This window comes from Eptesicus fuscus, chromosome 18, assembly GCF_027574615.1.
Source record: "Eptesicus fuscus isolate TK198812 chromosome 18, DD_ASM_mEF_20220401, whole genome shotgun sequence".
Lineage (NCBI taxonomy): Eukaryota > Metazoa > Chordata > Mammalia > Chiroptera > Vespertilionidae > Eptesicus > Eptesicus fuscus.
In genome coordinates, this window is record NC_072490.1 from 2,422,984 (window position 1) to 2,445,399 (window position 22,416).

Genomic DNA, 22,416 nt, shown 5'->3' on the forward strand with positions numbered 1-22,416 from the left:
TTATTAGCCAGGGCAAGCCCCACTCCTAGGAACCCGGCGGGGAGGAGCGGAGGTGGGTACCACCCGTCCCTAAGCTGCCCCTCCACGTGCCCCTGGACTGCAGGTGGGCATCAGCTCTAGCTGCAGGCAGCTCCTGCTCCAGAGAAGGCAGAACGCCGCCGCGGTCACCTGCACCCCACCTGGCCCTGCCTCTATGCCCACTGCTCACCTGCACCCCACCTGGCCCTGCCTCTATCCCCACTGCTCACCTGCACCCCACCTGGCCCTGCCTCTATCCCCACTGCTCACCTGCACCCCACCTGGCCCTGCCTCTATGCCCACTGCTCACCTGCACCCCACCTGGCCCTGCCTCTATCCCCACTGCTCACCTGCACCCCACCTGGCCCTGCCTCTATCCCCACTGCTCATCTGCACCCCACCTGGCCCTGCCTCTATCCCCACTGCTCACCTGTACCCCACCTGGCCCTGCCTCTATCCCCACTGCTCACCTGTACCCCACCTGGCCCTGCCTCTATCCCCACTGCGTCGCTCCGAGTTTCCCCGCCATCCTGCTTGGACAGAGCCTCCGAGGAGATCAGCTGCTGGGGGAGGGAAGTTGAGTGTTGCTCTGGCACGGAGACCAGAAACTCCTGGGAGAATGAGCATCTTGCCGACTGCTTGCTGACTCCAGTAGCAAGAGCCTCCAGGATGCTTCTGAGTAAACAACATCTCTGTGGCCACACGTTGTTTTATGAGCTGAGTCATCAGACTGGCTGGCTCCTTGAAGGCCGCTGGTTCTCCAGGCAGCAGCGAGCATGGTCGCCACCCGGCTTTGCAGAGGGCCAGGCTCATTCGCCGAAGGTGATGGGGGGGGGGGGGGGCGGGCATCATTATGGAGTCTGCGTATGTTAAAAACATTGTTGATGAACCTAAGTTCCACTTAACAGAAATAGATGCTGCTGTCTGCATTACGTACAAAATCTGTTTGATTATGGGCGATTATGAGTTACCGCCAATCCTAAAGAATTTCCTGCTGAAAGCTGGGTTCCTTTCCCACTCACCAAGTTGCAGTTTATCATCAGAGGTAATGAGTTCATCCCCAGAGTCACAGCGACATGTTAAGTCAAACGGCAAACTTTCTTGCTGCTTAGCTAAATTTGCTCATCTTTTCCATGGCTACTCCATAGGGTGTCTCCATGGATTTTTTCATTAAAGCCAAATTCCAGGGAATTTACCCTCATGAACTCAAGTTTCTGAATTTGGAGATTTGCGACCGGCTGAAGCAACAGCTGTTTCACTGTGCTCTCAGGGGACAAGCAGGCAGGTCACTCCGCCCCGAGCACAGCGGTCGGAGGTGGGTGCCTGTTCGGTGGCAGGCACTCTGTCCGTCTCCGTGCGGGGTAAAACCACGTGAAGAGCAATGGTTGCCCCTGAAGAAGGAAGTAGATGCTTGTCAATGTGCAAGTGGACACACTGATCTCTCGGAGGAGGTGGGGTGAGGAAGGGCTGCGGGAGAGGCCTCATGGAGAGCAGCACCCGTCCCGCCAGCGGCAGCTGGGGAAGCCGCCTTGGGCGGTGAGGAGGATCTGTGTGTCAAGACAGGAGAGTTCATGGGCTGAGGGGTACTGCACGCCAAGACCCAGCCAGAGCCAGGGACCGGCAGACTCCAGTTTGTGTTTGGAGTTGGGATGGCCCTGGGGGCTTCTGGGGGAGCAGTTTCTGGGAGGTGACAGGGTCAGAAAGCAGAACTTCGAGGACTGAGAGTCAAAGGAATTGTCTTGAAACAAAAGGCTCTGGAGTGGATGATTCTCCTTCGCAGACAGACCAAGAGGCACAAGAGAGAGGGAATGGGGGATGAGGGTATCCACAGGGCAGATGGTCCCTGGACCACAGGAGCCTGTGGAGCAGGACAGAGTAAAAATGGGGGACAGGGAGCAGCAACGGTGCAGTGGGTTCCTGGAGATCCTGACGAGGAGCAGACGGCGAACCTGGGTGGGTGATGGTGAGAACAGAAAGAAGCGTGGGTGGGAGGGAGAGGAGGGGAGGACGCCGGGGTCCTGATGTTCAGAGGCAAGCTGGAGGTCAGCTCTCCTGCCGGGAGGGGCGTGTATGTGCGGGTGAGAGCCGACCCCCGCCGAGAGCCTGGGGAAGGGCTCAGAGCAGATGCTGAGGGCACAGGAGCAGGTGCACCGCCCCGCTGCAGGTGGATTCCCCAGAACATGTGCTCTGCCCTTTTCCTTCCACTCAAGAAAACAGCCTAAATTTAGCGCAAACAGCAAGACGGCGGGAGCCCGGGTCTGATCAGATGCCCTCTGGTTGAGGTGCGCAGTCCTGGACCGGGGCTGTCTGCGTCTGGGGAACCTGCCGTCTGAGATGGATTCAGATGGGGAACGAGGGGGGAAACTTCGGGAAAAGCCGTCTTTAGGCGCTGAGACTGTCAGCACATACACCCGCTGATGGAGTGAAACCAGAGGATGAAATAGGAGCTGAAGGTTGTTCAGAAGGTCTGTGTAACTTGGCCCCACTGCTGGATAGCTCCCTGGAGAAAGATCTGTGGGGCTGTGGCTTCACCCCACGGCACACATTCCATGGTAGCCATGGGGCAGGGGTCTGTCACTCTGGAACAGTTAGCGACATAAGTAAGGCCATTTCTTATGTTCTCGGGCCAACAAAGCGCCTAGCTATTGAGAAACTCAATTATCCACAGGACATTTTCGGGGGGGCAGGAGTGGGCAGCCTTCATTGGTGGGAGGAGGAGCCTTTAGGGACTCGGAGCTGGTGGCAATACAGTAGTCCCCCCTTATCCACAGCTTCATGTCCCACAGTTTCAGTTGCCTGTCTTCAACTTGCAGTATGAAAATATTGAGTGGAAAATTCCTGAAAAACACAATTCATCAATTTTAAATCTCATGCCGTTCTGAGGAGCGCGATGAAATTCCACCCGGGACATGAGTCATCCCTGTGTCCAGTGTGTTCGTGCCGTAGACTCTCCCCACCCGTTAGTGACTTAGTGGCTGTCTCGGTTATCAGGTCGACTGTCACTGTATCGCATGCAGTGACAATGGCCCCAAAGTGCAAAAGTAGCCGATGCTGGCAATTTGGGTATGCCAAAGAGAAGCTGTCCAGTCCTTCCTTTAAGCAAAAAGGTATGTACATATAGGAAAAAACATAGGGTTTGGTACTACCCAAAGTTCCAGGCACCTACGGGAGGGGCGTGTCTTGGAATGTATCCCCCCATGACTAATGGGAATTATGGGGGACCACTGGAATCCAGCTGAGCACAGTCAGGCCTGGGAGGAGTAAAGCAATCCTAAATGACACTGGGAAGGAAGACTCAACAAGATTTGTCGATTACCAAGATATTCTTGTACTCCTCTTGCTTCCTACTCAACAAGTATGTACCTGTCAGGTGCTAGTCTGGGTGCTGAGGGACCAGAAAGGTGGCTTTCCCCTGGTGCTTGCCTTTTGGGAGAAAGAAGACACAACGGCACGCAGCTGGGATCCCAGGACGGGAAGGACCCAGTCTGGCCGCAGGGTCCATCAGGCAAGGTTTCCTGGAGGTGAGGCACCCAGCTGGGCTGTGAAGAGTGGGGTGTCTAAGAGTGATAGGGAGGGACGCCACCAGGGTTTGCACTTGGTAGTGCTGGGGATGGATGGATGGGTGGGTGGATGGATGGGTGGGTGGATGGATGGGTGGGTGGATGGATGGATGGGTGGGTGGATGGATGGGTGGGTGGATGGATGGGTGGGTGGATGGATGGATGGGTGGATGGATGGATGGGTGGGTGGATGGATGGGTGGGTGGATGGGTGGATGGATGGATTGATGGATGGAGGATGGGTGGGTGGATGGATGGATGGGTGGATGGATGGATGGGTGGATGGATGGATGGGTGGGTGGATGGATGGGTGGGTGGATGGATGGATGGATGGATGGATGTGTGGATGGATGGATGGATGGATGGATGGATGGGTGGATGGATGGATGGATGGATGGGTGGATGGATGGATGGATGGGTGGATGAATTGATGGATAGATGGGTGGATGGATGGATGCGTGGATGGATGGATGGATGGATGGATGGATGGATGGGTGGATGGGTAGATGGATGGATAGATGGATGGATGGGTGGGTAGGTGGGTGGGTGGATGGATGGATGGGTGGGTGGATGGGTGGGTGGGTGGGTGGGTGGATGGATGGATGGGTGGATGGGTAGGTGGATGGATGGATGGATGGATGGGTGGGTGGATGGATGGGTGGGTGGATGGATGGATGGGTGGGTGGATGGATGGATGGGTGGATGGGTGGATGGATGGATGGGTGGGTGGGTGGGTGGATGGATGGGTGGGTGGGTGGGTGGATGGATGGATGGGTGGGTGGGTGCGTGGATGGATGGATGGGTGGATGGGTGGGTGGATGGATGGATGGGTGGGTGGATGGGTGGATGGATGGGTGGGTGGATGGATGGGTGGGTGGATGGATGGATGGGTGGGTGGATGGATCTGCTGGTATGCAAGCTGGGAACACTATGTGGTCCAGGCATCGTTGGAAAGGAAAAGCCCTGCAGTTGTCAGACTAGCCTGGTCTTTGATGAGTGGTGGCCTAGTGTCCGGAGGTGCTATTGGTCAGCATGAGAACGAACAGGTTCTTAGGGGACAGAAAAGAGGAAAGTCCTGGGAACAGACCCAGGAAGGCAGAGACCTAGGAGCAGCAGAGGCGGAGCCCAGGGCAGGAACCCCTGATCCAAGGAGGAGGCACTTCCGACTGTGAATGTTGTCCCCAAACATTTACCACGCAGCCAACTCAGCGAAACACGGGCCTTGAAGGCCTCGGGCCTCCGGAGGACCGGAGGACCGAAGAGCCAGGGGCGCGAGCATGTCCCACCTGGTTCTCCCGCGGCCACCCCGCCCCCGTGTCCCGGGGCCTTTCTGGGGGTGGTGCTGGGGCTCCGCGGTGGGAGACCCTGGCCGGGTCTGCAAACAGCATCATTCTCTTCCTATGTATGGGTTCTCCCCTCTCCGGCCAGGGGGCCCGCGGCGACCTCGACGTGCCCGGCAGGAGGCAGTGGACGCGGCAGCCGGGGTCCCGGGTCTCCCAAGAGCCCGTCCCGACCTCCGCCGGGCGGCCCGAGCGCCTCTCGCGGGCTTCCCTGGGCGCGGCGGGGGGCTCTCGCGCGGCTCGGGCGGCGCGAGCTCAGGCAGCGCGAGCCCCCGCGCGGGAGCGGCGCATGCGCGGGAGCCGAGCCCGCCGAGGCGAGCCGACCAGACCCGCGGCGGCGCCGGAGCCGGAGCCGGAGCCGGGCAGCGCGGCGGTGAGGGGCCGAGCGGCGGCGCGGGAGCGGAGGCGGCGGACAGGTGGCGAGCCCTCGCCCACACCGCCGGGGACCACTCGGTCGCCCGCGGAGCCTCGCGGCGCGGACGTGGCGGCGGCGGCAGCCTCCCGGGCGGCCTGTGAGCGATGCGCCACCCGCTGCCCCGCGCCGCCTGACCGCCCCCGCCTCGGCTCGCGGTGCGCCACAGCCGGGCCCGCGGCCGTCCCCGCCGCGCTGTCGCCCGGCCGCCGCGCCCGCGGGGCCGCGCCCGGCCCGGCCATGTGGACCCCCACGGAGGAGGAGAAATACGGCGTAGGTAGGTGAGGCTCGGCCTGGCGGCGCGGGTCGGGGGGCGCGCCCGTGCTCTCGGCCCCGCCGGCCCCGCCTCGGCTCGCGCCCGCGCGCCCCCGGCCCTGCCCGCAGGCTGCGCGGCCTGGGCGCGGGGGCGGCGCGGGCGCGGGGCGCGAGGCGCGAGGCGCGGGGGTGGGATCGGGTCCCGGGCGCGGGGAGGGCGGCAGGGGGCGCTGGCGGCGCGGCCTGGGCAGGTGCGGCCGGCGGGCGGGGGGCGGGCAGGGCCGCGGCCGCCCAGGTCTCTGGTGCGGGGCACCCGGCAGTTGCACCCGAGAAGCCAGGCTCTGGAAACGGGTTCTCGCCGCTCCCGAACCTCAGTTTGAGCGAGTTTCCGCACCGAGGGCGGGGAGCCCGGTGCTTGTGGACCGAACGTTACACAACGAAGGGTAAAACACACTGACATCATTTTCCCAGTTCAAAATCCTGCAGACATTTGACTTCCGAGGCTCGGTCCGTTTCAGTGTGTTTGGCCGTCGGTGTTACAAACAACCGCCGCCAGTGGGAGGCGATTCGGGAGGTTCTGGGCGTGAAGTGCGGGGTGCACCGTCGCCCCGGCTTTGTTCCACCTGCTTTCAGAGACCGTCCTTCCTCATAGAACCCCCATTTTAATCCGTTCCAAGGGTTCAATTCCAGGGGTGAAACACGCCTTCCAACATGTCATGGAAAAGAGCATTAAGTGATTTAAGGGATTGAACGTCACTTTTACTTTTCTAACGTGAGGCTTCTGTGGCAATTACGTGCGGAGTGCAGGTCACATTGCGTTCTGGTCAGTCACCTGTCCTCTCCATCAGTTCGAAACAGATTTAAAATGCCGAGTGTACACTCCCCCCCCCCCCCTCCCTCCCCTAAGCTGCAATGGAAAAGTAGAGATGGGTAATCTGTCTAAACATAGATTTTTGTTTCCCGTTTTCTACTGCAGCTAAATCAAGATTTAGTTCACAGTTCAGTACAAAAATCACTTTTTAAACTGGCAGCGGTAGCAGACGTTTAGGAATACCATCAGGCAAGTTCTGTGCGAACTGAATTTATTTAAATGTAAGGACTTGCCGTGAGATCTGTGCTGGTAGCAGGTCTTGTTTTGGGAAGGTAACGTGCTGGAGTTGGGACCAGCTCAGCTCCGTGGGCGTGAGGACATGCGCTGGGATGGAGGTGAGAACCGGAGCCCCGGTGCTGGAGGCCGCGGGCCGGGCTTGGGAAATTATGCCAAGGGGAGGGGTCACCTCGGGGGACATTTGACCCTTCCTCTTCGAGTTCCCCCTGAAGACGAAATAGATGCTGTGAAGTGAGAGTTGGTGGCCTGTCTTCTCTGTAACTCGCACTCAGAACTGCATATCGGGAATAATGAATAATTGACGTGAAAGTGGTCGACTGTCCAGTGGTACCCCATTTCTGTCCTTTTGGGGAGGAATCCTGCAGTAGTGGAGGTGGCAGAGTTGTGAGTCTTGGCTTCTTTACTGGTGGTGTGGGCAAGTTATTGAACATCATTTTCTTTTAAAAAAGTATTTTTATCGATTTCAGGGAGGAAAGGGGGGGGGGAGAGATAGAAACATCAATGATGAAAGAGAATCATTAATTGGCTGCCTCCTGCACGCCCCCTACTGGGGATTGAGCCCGCAACCTGGGCATGTGCCCTGAACAGGAATCTAACCTGTGACCTCTTGGTTCCTGGGTGGGACGCTCAACCACAGAGCCACACCGACTGGGCATCATTTTCCTAATGTGTAACTTGGGGATAATATTTACCTCCGTGGTTGTGAAAATCAAACGAGAGCCTACCAAGGGCTTACTAAATGTTAATTTCTTATTGTCGTCCCCTTAGCACTTAGAGGAATAACAACACGAGGTAGCTCTTTGCTCAGGTGTGTGAGTTCTGAGAAGGAGGCAGAGCAAGGTAATCACGACAGGCATATGTGGATCTCAGCGCGCTAGGATTTAGTATGTGATTTACTCAGGAAGGCGGAATGAAACTCTTGATTTCCTAGGACTGTGGATTTAGCTTTAGAAAAATGGTTATTTCCTGTGGAGGGGCCCAGCATGGGCACCGGGAAGGACTTAAATGCTTGTTAGATGAGAGAGAGTTATTCTGAAGATGTGAGCAGCTGGGGTTTAGTATAATTTAGCTGCCTTTTCTGCCAAACAAGGCAACTGTCATCTCTCATTGCTTTCTTCTTCTGTCCCTTCCTCAGTTATGGCCTGAAAGTTCTTGTATAAATTGTCCAAAACTCAGGGTACATCCCCCCCACCCCCGCCATAAGCATGCTAGGGCTATACTCTTAGGCCTGTCCATAAAATCCAGGTCCATTTATAATGTAGCTTAAATATTGTACATAAAAGAAGAAAAATAGTCAATTAGAAGTGGTATGTTAGCTGCATTATTTCTTTAATTACTAACTTGAAAATCTAATCATTATTATTTTTTCTATAAGAAAATGTTTTGAGTTTTAGCTTTGATTTTTTGTTGTTATTATTAACCCTCACCCAAGGATATTTTTCCATTGATTTTAAGAGAGTGGAAAGGAGGGGGAGAGACAGAGAGAAACATCGATGTGAGAGACATTGATTGGTTGCCTCCCGAATGTGCCCCAACCAGGGCGGGGAATTGAGCCTGCAATGGAAGTCCGTGCCTTTGGCCGGAATCGAACTCAGGACCCTTCATTCCACGGGCGGACACTCTGTCCACTGAGCCAAACCGGCTAGGGCTCAGCTTTGATTTTTATGACCAACTTGGAGCACAGATTTCTGTCTGCTTGCTAACCCATTATCCTTACAGCAAGGGGGGGAACTTTTTATTTGTGCTTCCCACCGGTTGGAGGAATTGCTCAGATGTTGGTGAGGGAAGGAGCCCTTGTTGCAGCCGTGGAAGGAGTTTTTGATTTGGTAAGATTTGATTTGGTAAGATTTTTGAGATCCTGTAGTAATATTTTACTGTCTTTCAGTTTTTAAAAATAATTTAGAGATTATGTACAGCTTATAACATTTTAAAATTAGTTGATTTATTAACTTTGGACAAGGTGATATCTGAGCTTCCCTTTCAATTAAATTTTCTGTGGTTGACTTTAGAGGGAGGGGAGGAACCTGCCCTTTTTTGAGGATCAAAAAAGTCAGCAGCCAGTGTGCCCAGGGTTCTCACTGAGGTCGCACCATGCAGGTGCCTGGTGCCGTGCTAATGTTACCTTCCTCAGGGGAAAGAAACTGCCTCCCAGAGGCCGTCAGTCCTTTTTTGTCCTTCAACAATCGACTATTCCCCTTATGTTTCTTCTTGCCAACGGGCAATATTTTGTGGTATTTTGGACTCTCACGCTGTTCTTTTCTAGCATTACAAGAGGCTGTTCTTTGCTGAGCCCTTTGTTCCATGTTCCGAGTCCTCGTGTCTCTCCCTGCTAGAGATGGTCTGCTCCCCTTCTGCGGCCTCGGGTGCTTGGGAAGCCTTGCGTCCAGCCCTGCTTTATTCCCCCTTTCCGAGAAGCTGCTTGCTCTAAAGTGCGTTAGGTGAGAAGAATCCAGCTATTTTTGTGAAACATCTGTCTTTTCCTATAGTGATGCATCCATACTACCAAATATGGAAACCAGAGACCAAGAAATACTTTTCCTGTCCTCCAACAGCAGCAGCAGAGAAAACGGTGTTTGTCGCTAAACCCCTTTAGGAGAATGGCAGCACAGGTTTGAAGACATGCGCATTCGTTTGGCATCTTAGCGGTGGAAACTGCTTCAGAAGGTCATCTTTTTCTGCTTCGTGAGGCAAATTTTAAATAATTCAGGGCCTTTGTTGCTTATTCTTTCCTAATCCCCACTTAGACCTTGAAAATTTCTTCTTATTACCAACCAGAATACCTTATATTTTAGTTTTCTAATGTCACATTTATTTTTTTCTAATTTAAAAAGTAATGCATATTTTCTTTTACCTGATTTCCTTTTGCTTTAGTTTCTCCAGATAGAGGGAACCCTCCCCCATGGAGGGTTCATTTATAATGTAGCTTAATGTAGTGGTATTTATTTATTTATTTATTTAAAAAGCTTTGAGTCTTTACAAGAAATTCAACTTATGAAGTTTCTGTGGGAACTGGAAGAACCAGTGTTTACACAATGTCACTCAACCTGTTGGTAAAGGGGCTACAGCTCAGTGAAATATGGTAGTGGCTCTTTAGTTCTTGCCCCGTTAGGCACTCCAGCCTTTGAAGCCTCTGAGAGGGCCCCATACCTCTCAGAGGGAAAGGCATCCGCTAGCAGAAGAGAAAAGTCATATCCCAAGACTAAACTTTGTTCTGAAAAGTGAGGATGTGCTTGATATGTGATGATTCAGTGTTTACAGGGACTTCCACAACGTGATTCTCCTTGAGCCTTACACGGTAATATCACCTCCCCTCTTTTTTAAACAGATGAGAAAGAAACTTGAGCAGAGAGAAGTTACGTGGCTGTGATCTAAGATACTTAAGCAAGTCCAGAGTTGAGATTTGAACTTCAGACTTTGGGATTCTGAGCCACAGTTTCTTTTATTGCATGGTGTTGCCTTTGAAAGGAATTTTTTAGTATTGTATATCTGTGAAAGATAAAGTATTTTCTACAGACTTTTCAATAAGTTGGATAGTTATATTTAAGGAATTTTATTTCTATATTAAACATTTTTTAAGACAGTATAGTATTTAGTATTCTGTTTTTGAATGAAATGATTTACATTGATAGTACAGATTCAGGGCATGGGTACTATTGCCTCTTTTAAAGACATTGCTAGTAGGCACATTTATTGAGTGCCTTCCCAAACCAAGAGGTCTTTGTTTTGATCTGTCATCCCATAAAGCAAACAGGAAATGATCAACATTTTTAATAGAAAAGGCAGTATGCAGCAATATTCTATAGACTATTCAAATGTACAGTTCATTTTGTCATGCATTCTTTTAAGAGAACGTGCTTTAGAAACATTAAATTGTAAACATGAGACCATTTTCTCTCTAGCATTTTTAGACCCATTCTGAAGTATGATGGCCTCAAAAGAATGGTCATTGAGGTTGAAAGTACTTTATACTCAGACCATACTTTTACATTGGTGCTGAATTTTAATTTTTAATAGTTTGTATTTTGAATATATTTTTTGAATTCTTGTGTCTTTATTCTTGATTATAAAGAAATTTCATTCGATCTGAAATTACTCCCAATGTGTAAGAGTTATTGGATATGCTATATTAGGGCTTTAATTCCAATGTTATGCTTTTACTGTAATAAAAAAACAAGTTTATGATTATGCTCTCAAGACTCTTGCATAACCCCTCTTGACATATTTTGTGTGGAAAAGCAAGATTTTTTTTCCACATAAAGGCTCTGGGAACTTAAAAATTTCATAAAATACATTACCAAATTATTTTAGCTGTGGCCCAGGTACTTGCAGTTGATTGGCTATATCGCCGTTAGTATACTCTAGTAAAGGTAATCACTATGTTGGGAAATGCCACTCAGGAGTGTTCTGTTTTCTTATCTACAATGGAATATAATGCCAACCTCCTGCTTACATCTATTTCTTTCCTCAAAATTCATTCATGAGATCTTAGAGATTGATGAGTGAGAACCAAAATTGATGGAAGAATTAGTGTATGATAAATGCAGAGCTTTATATTGTAGACTTAGTATCATCCTTCAAACATATGTGCATGTGGCCTTTATTCAAATACATCTAGTCACAGTGCCTTCACCACTTTTGGGGACAGTCAATTTTATGGTTAGATAGCTGTGATTAGAACATTCTTCCTTATTGAATAGAATAGACTCCCTGTCATTTCTTAAAAGTTTGTGTTCTGTTCCCACATATAAATTATTTGCTTAAATAGCCCTTTAGTAATTCATAAGATTTTAGAATTGGGGATCTTCGAGATAAGGTTAAGGCTCCAGAACTAAGTAAGGCTAGTGGACATAGCTAACATTCATCAAGTGTTTACAGTGCACAGCACTTCCATGTTACAGCTCAGATTTGCCTCTTCAGCCTCATCCGCTAACCTCCTTGTACTTGACACTTCAGCCAAACTGCACTTTCCCTCTGTCTTGACTTAATTATACCAGTGCTGCCGTGTGCCAGGACATTTGCCATCTCTTAACAACCTCTTGTTATTTGTTGCCTTATGTCTTTATTCCTATTATTCCTTCTACATCGGGTGCTTTTCCCTGTCCTCATCTCTCAGATTGTTTCCTATCTGTAAAGGCTCCCTTCATGTAATGTTATTTTCGTAAATCTTTTTCTAGACCCTTGACCATACCCTTCTCTTTCTCCATCCAGGGAGATTTTATACTTCTACTAGAGGCCTGGTGCACGAATTCATGCACGGTTGGGGTCCTGCCAGCCCGCCCTGGGGCAGTTGGGCTGGGCTGGCCTGGCGGAGGGGACGCGAGAGGTTGGCCGGCTGGCCCCGCCCCGTGGTCGAACTCCTGGTTGAGGGGACAGTTTGCATATTAGCCTTTTATTATATAGGATAGGATATTCTGATACTTTGTACCTAACAGTGGTATATTTAATCCTGTTTCATTAGATTAATGTCTTTCCAACTTTTGTCTGATCTACAATAAGAAATACATTTAAGATGATCTCTTATGTGTGTATGTATATATAGATGTACATCTACATATATGAAAAAGTACTTACTGTATACTTTGTACAGTGTACTCTGATATTTTCTGTTCATTTCTATTTCATTAAAAATATTGGTGGCAACTCAATTGATTTTATGGTTAAAAAACAACACTGCTTTAGGCTATTAACTCTTAGAACTATGAATTATGTTATATTCATATTTGTATTATTGACAGACATAGCTCAATACCAGGGATGTAGAAGGTTTTATACACATATTTGTAGCATTGAATTGGGGACATTTTTTGTTAATGTGGTATAAAGCCTGATTTTGGTGACTTTTGAGGTTGCTATTTCACACTAATTACTTATATTGAATTCATAGCAACTAAACTCTATGTTTTATTTCATATGAACTGAAGTTAAGCTAGATCTCCTCTATCCTGAACGTATACAACTGCTAATAAGCATAAATAATTTGTTTCATTTAAAAAAGATATTACATTTATTTCCATTACATTTCATTGAGGCGAATATATTTGGCCTGTCCTGTTGGTCCTAAATTGGGGAAGGGGCTAGATGTGGTTGGCTCATCAGTGTGACCTCTAAAGCCTTTTTGAACTTGAGTTTGTGATCCCGCATAGCACTATCGTTTCTTTGAACCTTTACATAATTCCCAAACGTGTCTTTTTCATGTGGCTGATAAAAATGTTGAACAGGAGAGAACCAAGATGGCGCCATAGGTTAAACACCAAACCTGCAGCCGGGCACAACAATTTCAAAAATACAACTAGAGGTCAGAACGGACATTGTCCAGAACCACAGGAAAGTTGGTGGACTGAAATGCCCACAGCTGGGGGCAAGGAGAAGGCCACGGGGACAGTCGGGGAAGCCGTAAAAGCCTAAGGTATGGAGAAACGGGCGGAGACACGAGCACACGCGCCTGCGGGGAGGATGGAACCGGAGAGGAAGGGGCGGCTGATGACCTGGCCGGCGTTCACTGGCAGGAAGGAGATAAAGGCTCCGGAGTGCGCTGAGCGCCGGCTCCGATTGCACTGAACCCCATTCCGGGCGAAACCCTGGGAAACTCACTCAGTTTCGCAACTCCGCTGCCCCCGCAGGCCGCCCGGCCTGGGACGCTGGGGACGCCGCCGCAGCGGCGGCGCCCGGAGCCCGGCGGCCTCCCAGCACCCGTCCCCGCCGCGCAGCCCCCGCGCGCCTGGTGCCGCGGGCCGCGCGCCCCGCACACCGGACGGAGGCCCGGGCGCCCTCTCCGTGCACCTCCCGGCGGCGCTAGACTTCAGTAGAGTTGACTGAATTCAAGGGAATAAGAAGTACAAATTGGGGGGACGCCGCGGCGGCGACGCCCGGAACGCGGCGATGGCGGTGCCTGGAGCTCGGCGGCCGCCCAGCGCCCGTCCCCGCCGCGCGGCCCTCGCGCGCCTGGTTCCGCGGGACGCGCGCACCGCGCACCGGACGGAGGCCCGGGCGCCCTTTCCGTGCACCTCCCGGCGGCGCTAGACTTCAGTAGAGTTGACTGAAATGAAGGGATTAAGAAGTACAAATTGGGAAATTGGGAAGTTTGAAAAAGATGGCGGCGGAGGTTAAAGGCTGTTCTGTTGCCTCGCACCCAGCGAAATCGGAGGGGATGAGGTGTGGAGGCGCATGGGTCTGGCTGGTGGCGGGGAAAGGGGCTTTTGTTCCAAACCTAGGGGAGATTAGCTCTCCATCACCCTGAAATCCATCTTCTGGCGAACCGCGGGAGACCCAGATGCCTGTGGGGAGAGGCGGGACTCTTGTGGAGGTGCGCCCAGCAATCAGTGTTTGCTGCGCTGGAGTGCGGAACGAGGGAACTTAGATACGTGGAAGGCAGAAGGACCAGACTCACAGCCATCGTGGCTCGCCGCACCATGGCCTGTTGGCGCCCTGAGACCCCGCCCCGCCCTGGGACCCGCCCTGCACGTTTTGAAGACCTGCCCCGCAAATCTTGCAGGCACACCTGCGCCCCAAGCAACGGCTTATGCATGTGGGTGGCATGCCCTCTGGCAGCGGACCAGATGAACTGCTGTTCTAGTCGGACTGCTCCAGGGCCACTCAGACAGGAGGAAGAAACTACAGTTTTTGCTGTAATCCTTGCTGAGTGCCTAAGGCAGTAGCTGATCTACACCCCATTGGAGACCCAGAAATGAGGGCATCTAGTGGTCTGTGGGAGATGACACCAGATTTCAACCACGTACATAAGGGACACATTCAACAGGAATATTCAGTGAGCGCCAAAGCTTTGCTGCACCAAGACCCGGCTCATAAACGTGTCTCCTGCACAGCAACTCTTCCTTTATAGACAAAGAGAGCCCCCCCAGTGACACCAACAACAATCAAGACTTAACTATACAAAGGAGGACCAAGATGGAGGCATAGGGCGGAAGCCTGATTGTTGCCTACCACAACAACTTTGAGACTACGACAAGAGAGCAGAGCAGACACCATCCAAGACCACCATAGGGCTGGCTGAGTAGATGCTCTACAACTAGAATAAAAGAGGGGTATGTGGGATGATGCTGATGCCGGTGACCCAAAGACCACACTTTAAGAACTACGGCTCAGGCGACACAAAAGAACTATGGCTCAGGCGATACAACAGCGGCCTGGAACGTGCTCGGCGCAGTTCCCCCGGCGGTCTCCGGCTGAGGGGACGGCTCCACTGGCAGCCAAGCACGGACAGATGAGCCCCTATGAGACATGGGGTGGGAGACTCCGCGCTTGCTGACCTCCGAGTCCGTCAAGAATCTCAACGCCCCGGAAGCGGCCAGGTGCGCATGCTCGGCGACCGGCCACCAATGCAGACCCAAGGGCCGACGCAGCGACGCCAGACCGGCCCACCGCCATGCACCGGGCGCACCGGAGCTTCGCCGAGCCGCCGCCCGACGAGTTCTGCAGCAGCCATACTGGAGCTCTGGAAGGATGGCCAGGGGAATTGCTGAGGGGGGATTGACCGGCAGGAATCGGGATTGGGAAGACGGGGCCCCGCTGAGACCCGGGTGCGGGCGGGGTTGCGCGCCTCTGGGCTAGGGTGTGGTCACACGCCTCTGGGTATAAGTGAGGCCTCACGTCCCTGGGTCTAGGTGAGGCCACATGCCCCTGGGTCCAGGTGAGGCCGGACTCCGGGTCCAGGTGAGGCCATGTGCCCCTGGACCCGGATGACGCTGGATCCCGTGCCCGGGCGAGGCCAAGCGCCCCTGGGTCTGGGAGAGCCCACACACCCCTGGGTCCAGGCGAGACCATGTGTCCCTGGGTCCGGGTGAGACCATGCATCCCTGGATCCGGATGAGGCCTCGTGCACCTAGGCCCGGGTGAGCCCAAGTGGCCCTGGGTCTGGGAGAGGCCAAGCGTCCCTGGGTCCGGGTGAGACCATGTGTCCCTGGATCCGGGTGAGGCCTCGTGCACCTAGGCCCGGGTGAGCCCAAGTGGCCCTGGGTCTGGGAGAGGCCAAGCGTCCCTGGGTCCGGGTGAGACCATGTGTCCCTGGATCCGGGTGAGGCCTCGTGCACCTAGGCCCGGGTGAGCCCAAGTGGCCCTGGGTCTGGGAGAGGCCAAGCGTCCCTGGGTCCGGGTGAGACCATGCGTCCCTGGATCCGGATGAGGCCTCGTGCACCTAGGCACGGGTGAGCCCAAGTGGCCCTGGGTCTGGGAGAGGCCAAGCGTCCCTGGGTCCGGGTGAGACCATGTGTCCCTGGATCCGGGTGAGGCCTCGTGCACCTAGGCCCGGGTGAGCCCAAGTGGCCCTGGGTCTGGGAGAGGCCAAGCGTCCCTGGGTCCGGGTGCGACCATGTGTCCCTGGATCCGGATGAGGCCTCGTGCACCTAGGCCCGGGTGAGCCCAAGTGGCCCTGGGTCTGGGAGAGGCCAAGCGTCCCTGGGTCCGGGTGAGACCATGTGTCCCAGGATCCGGGTGAGGCCTCGTGCACCTAGGCCCGGGTGAGCCCAAGTGGCCCTGGGTCTGGGAGAGGCCAAGCGTCCCTGGGTCCGGGTGAGACCATGCGTCCCTGGATCCGGGTGAGGCCTCGTGCACCTAGGCCCGGGTGAGCCCAAGTGGCCCTGGGTCTGGGAGAGGCCAAGCGTCCCTGGGTCCGGGTGAGACCATGCGTCCCTGGATCCGGATGAGGCCTCGTGCACCTAGGCCCGGGTGAGCCCAAGTGGCCCTGGGTCTGGGAGAGGCCAAGCGTCCCTGGGTCCGGGTGAGACCACGTGTCCCTGGATCCGGGTGAGGCCTCGTGCACCTAGGCCCGGGTGAGCCCAAGTGGCCCTGGGTCTGGGAGAGGCCAAGCGTCCCTGGGTCCGGGTGAGACCATGTGTCCCTGGATCCGGGGGAGGCCTCGTGCACCTAGGCCCGGGTGAGCCCAAGTGGCCCTGGGTCTGGGAGAGGCCAAGCGTCCCTGGGTCCGGGTGAGACCATGTGTCCCAGGATCCGGGTGAGGCCTCGTGCACCTAGGCCCGGGTGAGCCCAAGTGGCCCTGGGTCTGGGAGAGGCCAAGCGTCCCTGGGTCCGGGTGAGACCATGCGTCCCTGGATCCGGGTGAGGCCTCGTGCACCTAGGCCCGGGTGAGCCCAAGTGGCCCTGGGTCTGGGAGAGGCCAAGCGTCCCTGGGTCCGGGTGAGACCATGCGTCCCTGGATCCGGATGAGGCCTCGTGCACCTAGGCCCGGGTGAGCCCAAGTGGCCCTGGGTCTGGGAGAGGCCAAGCGTCCCTGGGTCCGGGTGAGACCACGTGTCCCTGGATCCGGGTGAGGCCTCGTGCACCTAGGCCCGGGTGAGCCCAAGTGGCCCTGGGTCTGGGAGAGGCCAAGCGTCCCTGGGTCCGGGTGCGACCATGTGTCCCAGGATCCGGGGGAGGCCTCGTGCACCTAGGCCCGGGTGAGCCCAAGTGGCCCTGGGTCTGGGAGAGGCCAAGCGTCCCTGGGTCCGGGTGAGACCATGCGTCCCTGGATCCGGATGAGGCCTCGTGCACCTAGGCCCGGGTGAGCCCAAGTGGCCCTGGGTCTGGGAGAGGCCAAGCGTCCCTGGGTCCGGGTGAGACCATGTGTCCCTGGATCCGGGTGAGGCCTCGTGCACCTAGGCCCGGGTGAGCCCAAGTGGCCCTGGGTCTGGGAGAGGCCAAGCGTCCCTGGGTCCGGGTGAGACCATGCGTCCCTGGATCCGGGTGAGGCCTCGTGCACCTAGGCCTGGGTGAGCCCAAGTGGCCCTGGGTCTGGGAGAGGCCAAGCGTCCCTGGGTCCGGGTGAGACCATGCGTCCCTGGATCCGGATGAGGCCTCGTGCACCTAGGCCCGGGTGAGCCCAAGTGGCCCTGGGTCTGGGAGAGGCCAAGCGTCCCTGGGTCCGGGTGAGACCACGTGTCCCTGGATCCGGGTGAGGCCTCGTGCACCTAGGCCCGGGTGAGCCCAAGTGGCCCTGGGTCTGGGAGAGGCCAAGCGTCCCTGGGTCCGGGTGCGACCATGTGTCCCTGGATCCGGATGAGGCCTCGTGCACCTAGGCCCGGGTGAGGCCACGTGCCCCTGGGTCTGGGAGAGGCTAAGCGTCCCTGGGTCCGGGTGAGACCATGCGTCCCTGGATCCGGATGAGGCCTCGTGCACCTAGGCCCGGGTGAGCCCAAGTGGCCCTGTGTCTGGGAGAGGCCAAGCGTCCCTGGGTCCGGGAGAGACCATGTGTCCCTGGATCCAGGTGAGGCCTTGTGCAACTAAGCCTGGGTGAGACCACGTGCCCCTGGGTCTGGGAGAGGCCAAGCGTCCCTGGGTACGGGTGAAGCCAGATCCTGGGTCCGGGTGAGGCCGTGCGCCCCTGGATCCATCCGGGTGAGGCTGGGTCCCAGGCCCGGGTGAGACCACGCGCCCCTTGGGTATGGGTGAGGCCACGTGCCCCTTAGTCCGGGTGACGCCGTGCCCCTGGGTTCGGCCGAGACCAAACCAGAGGGAGTCGGACCTCCATTACCACCATTTGTCCACCATCCAGAGCTGAGGGGTCAGTGCTGACATGTACACATAAGGAACTAATGGACATTGAAATTGGGTCTCAAAAGAACTGTTGGTCCAGGGGGAAGCTCGCTACAGATTGATTCATTTGCCTGTCAGCATAACTATTATTGCTCGTCTCACATTCAGTTCTTATTAGTATATATCTAGTGACATATGATCTCGCTCATCTAGGGGAAATGATGAACAACATAGACTGAGGAACAAGAACAGAACCAGAAGCAAGGAGGCATCGATCGGACTATCGGGCCTCAGAGGGAGGATAGGGGAGGGTAGGGGGAGGGTGGGGGGAGGGGGAGAGTTCAACCAAAGGACCTGTATGCATGCATATAAGCCTATCCAACGGTTAAGTTCAACAGGGGATTGGGGCATGCGTGGGGAGAGGGGTGGGATGGGAATGGGGGGATGAGGACAAATATGTGACACCTTAATCAATAAAGAAATTAAAAAAAAAAATGTTGAACAGAATCAAGAGAAATTTTATTATCTAGTTCCATGGTCGGCAAACTGCGGCTCATGAGCCACATGTGGCTCTTTGGCCCCTTGAGTGTGGCTCTTCCACAAAATACCACGGCCTGGATGAGTCTATTTTGAAGAAGTGGCGTTAGAAGTAGTTTAAGTTTAAGAAATTTGGCTCTCAAAAGAAATTTCAATCGTTGTACAAATAGGAGTTCCTATTTGGCTCTGTTGACTAATGAGTTTGCTGACCACTGATCTAGAGGAAAGTGTCCAGTTTATAAACAAGTAGATTTTGTTTGAATGCAGATTATCTGGGTAACTATTGACCATTTCATAACAGGGGCACCTGGGCTGCCTGGGTGAACCTGATGGTGTTTGGGTTAGGATGGGCTCCTTGACAGACCATGATCTATAGCCAGGGAGGAAAGATGCTTCTAGGCCAGTGATGGGCAACCTTTGGAGCTTGGTGTGTCAAACTTCGCCAAAAACTGAGCATCACTCGGGTAGTATGTCACTTTGTGGAAAAAACATTATTTCGCAAATGTTTCATCCTCAGGAGCAGCAAATGTTTCATCCTCGGCATGTGGCCGCCTCAGCGGCCGCGTGTCATCAGAAATGGCTACGCGTGTCAGTGCTGACACACGTCATAGGTTCGCCATCACTGCTCTAGGAGGTCTGTGTGGCCGTACTTTTAAGTGTGGGAGCAAACCTCGAAAAGATGGTAAGTCCATTGGCATCTGCATGTGTAGGAGGAGGGTGGCACCAAACTGGAGTTTTGTTTCTGACATTTTCTCCACATTCCCTCCACTGTAGATATGCTGGACAACTCACCCCTTTCCAGACAGGCCTAGACCTTTCCTACCTTTGCTGCTTTGCAATGACAGGAATGCAGTGACTCCTTTCTGTGCCTGGAGATGCCAGCTTAAAAAGTTCAAATGCCATGCCTTTGATGCCTTCCCCGGCTCTGCCCTATATTAATAAGCTCTGCTGCTTGCACCTACAGCAGTTGGACCAGCTTCCAGTGTGGCACTTACCCTTTCAGAGCATGCTTACTGCATCTCTTTGCCTCAGGGGATTGAGCGTCTCCAGGATAAGGAACTTTGTCCTCCTGTTTGTAACTCTAGGACTGTCACAGAGTGAGTGATCAATAAACGCTTACTGAGGAGTCCAGCCTAGTGAAGAGTTTTATTTGGCTTTGGTACTCCTGATAGTATTCTAAAAGGCAGGCTGTAAATCTAATGTTTGGTGGTTAGAAATGTGTGATGTAATGAGGAGACTTTTCCCCCCTTAGTTTTTCTCTTTCTTGAGCTTGTTAGGAAGGTGTATTGCTGAGTTCAGATGACTGATTTTGGGTGGGAGCCTTAGGAGTCCAAAATGAATCCATTTCACCTGGAATTCCACAGTTATCACAACAGTGATTCAGAAGTCTTGCAGCAGTTAATAGGGATGCAATTTGAACTTACCTGACAGTTCCTCTTTCATTTGACATCTTTGGGGAAGCTGTGTTTTGGTTGAGTGACTTTTCCAGAGCGCTCAAGGTTAAACCTTTAGAAGCACAGAGAAAAGATTCTTATTTTTTTGTTGGACTTTTATCTAAAATATAATATATTCTATACTTGCCTGTGTTGTGAATTCCCTTTTCTGTGCAACATTTTCCCTCTGATTACATAAGATACAAATTCATTATAGAAATGTTGGTAAATATAGAAAAATACACAGAAAGGAAGTAAAGTGTATCTTATTCCTGTTACCCAGGAAACTACCCTTCTCAACATATTAGTATATATTTACAGTGTCTTCCTGTACATATATTTAAGTAGGCATTTAAAATAAATTTAGGACCATGCTGTATATATTCTTATAATCTTTTATTGAAATCTATTATACTGTGAACACCTTTTTATGTCCTGAACATTGTTTTAATGACTGCTGTTCACAAAATGGATGTATTATAATTTACCTAATCTCCTACTTTGGAGCAGTTGGTTGTTTGCAATTAATTATTGCGAGAACAGTGAGGGAACTTGTTTTTCTGCACTCCTGTCAACATAGGAGAGGAGTTCCTCCACAGGTTTGCGTTTTCAAAAAATTCAAAATCAAGACATGCTTGAGAGGACTAAATCCCCAAGTATTACAGAAATTAAGGGTCCCCTACTTCCAGTTCAACTTCTTGGGCATCATTGTTCACTTGAGCCTTCTGATGATTTGGTTCTGTTAAAACCAACAAGTGGTTATGACGCTAATACAGGGATATTTGTTGGCTTCCTCAGGGAAATCCCTTGGAAAATCACTCATTCCAGTTGGTGGGTCTCTTGTTTGTTCCTTTTCTGAATTGACTGTGATGCTCAGGGAATTTTGGGGACTCTGACTCACTGTCAGTGTATCCTTTCTGTCTGTACATTTCTTTCTCTGGAGCTACTTCAAATATCATCCTTTTCTTTTTCCCATTTGCCAGCCACTCACTTCTGTTTGCTTCTCTCCCCAGCCACACATTTACAAGCTAGACCTCAATTGAACTTGTTCAAGGGAAACTGGATAATCAGCTGGTGGCTCCTTTCCTCTCTGAAGTGAGAGTCAGTGCCTTTGTGATAGACGCAGCTCTGTTGAAAGAGCTGACTGACTCACGGTCCAGGCTCAGCTCTGTCGGAATGCCTGTCTGGAGCAGAGGCTGTTCTGGGAGGGACAGAGTCTGAGGCAGAGCTGTTCTGTGCGGAGGGCAGTGTCCTTTCTGGGCGGGGCATGGAGACATGACATCTGGTCCTGCTGCACCATCTTGTCATGAGGAAGGCCAGGAAGGAGGGGTTTTGTTTACTTTCTGGTATGGGAAGGGAAGAAGCGCTTAGGGGTGCATTTAGCAACTATGGATGTAGGGAGGGAATCTTTTGAAAAGAAAACCTTTTGATACATTTAGGCATACTGAAATATTTAAGCTCTAATGAGAGTGTATAGAACTGTGTTGTTCCACAAAGCACTGTTTTTATCCATTTGCTTTCTCAGAAACTAGCAGATTTCTATGTTGTATATGTAATCTGTTTTAATTGTTTAATTCTTCACCTCAATATTTAAAAATTATTTTTATCATAAAATGTACATTTTACCCATATTTAAGTGTACAACTCACTGGCATTAAGTACATTCAAATTGTTATAGAACCAAAACTACTATTTATTTCCAGAACATTTTTGTCATCCCACTCTATATCTTTCCCTCCCGCTCCTGGTAACCTCTGTTCTGCTTTCTGTCTCTATAAATGTGACTATTCCATACACTTCATATAAATGGAATCATACAATATTTGTCCTTTTGTTTCAGGTTTATGTTACGCAGCACGATGTTTTTAAGGTTTATTCATGTAGTACATATTAGAATTTAAAATTTCTTTTTTTGAGTGAATACTATTCCATTGTATGTGTATATATCACATTTGTTTATCCATTCATCCTTTGATGTACACTTAGATTGTTTCCACCTTTTGACTCTTGTGAATAAAGCTACTATGAACATTGGTATGTAAGTGTCTGTGTCCGTATTTTCCATTCTCTTGGGTATATATCTAGAATTAGACTCCTGTGTTCAAATCCTTTGGGTATATACCTACAAATAGAATTATCACATGGTAATTATACATTTAGTTTTTTTGGTTTCCATAGTGCCTGTACCATTTTAGTTTTATCTATTTTTTTTTGCAATGAAATGCCTGCACCATTTTACATTCCCACCAGTAATGCAAAATAATTTCAAT

General features: G+C 52.2%; 1 protein-coding gene across 1 annotated transcript in view; it reads left to right on the forward strand.

The window, feature by feature from the left end:
- Window positions 1–794: 794 nt before the first annotated feature.
- DOCK3 (dedicator of cytokinesis 3) overlaps window positions 795–22,416 on the forward strand; it is a 182,893-nt gene continuing 161,271 nt past the window's right edge. The window contains exons 1-2 of the mRNA XM_028132514.2: window positions 795–840; window positions 986–1,096. Of these exons, the coding sequence (XP_027988315.2) occupies window positions 795–840; window positions 986–1,096 (157 nt within the window). The remainder of the gene's footprint in view (window positions 841–985; window positions 1,097–22,416) is intronic.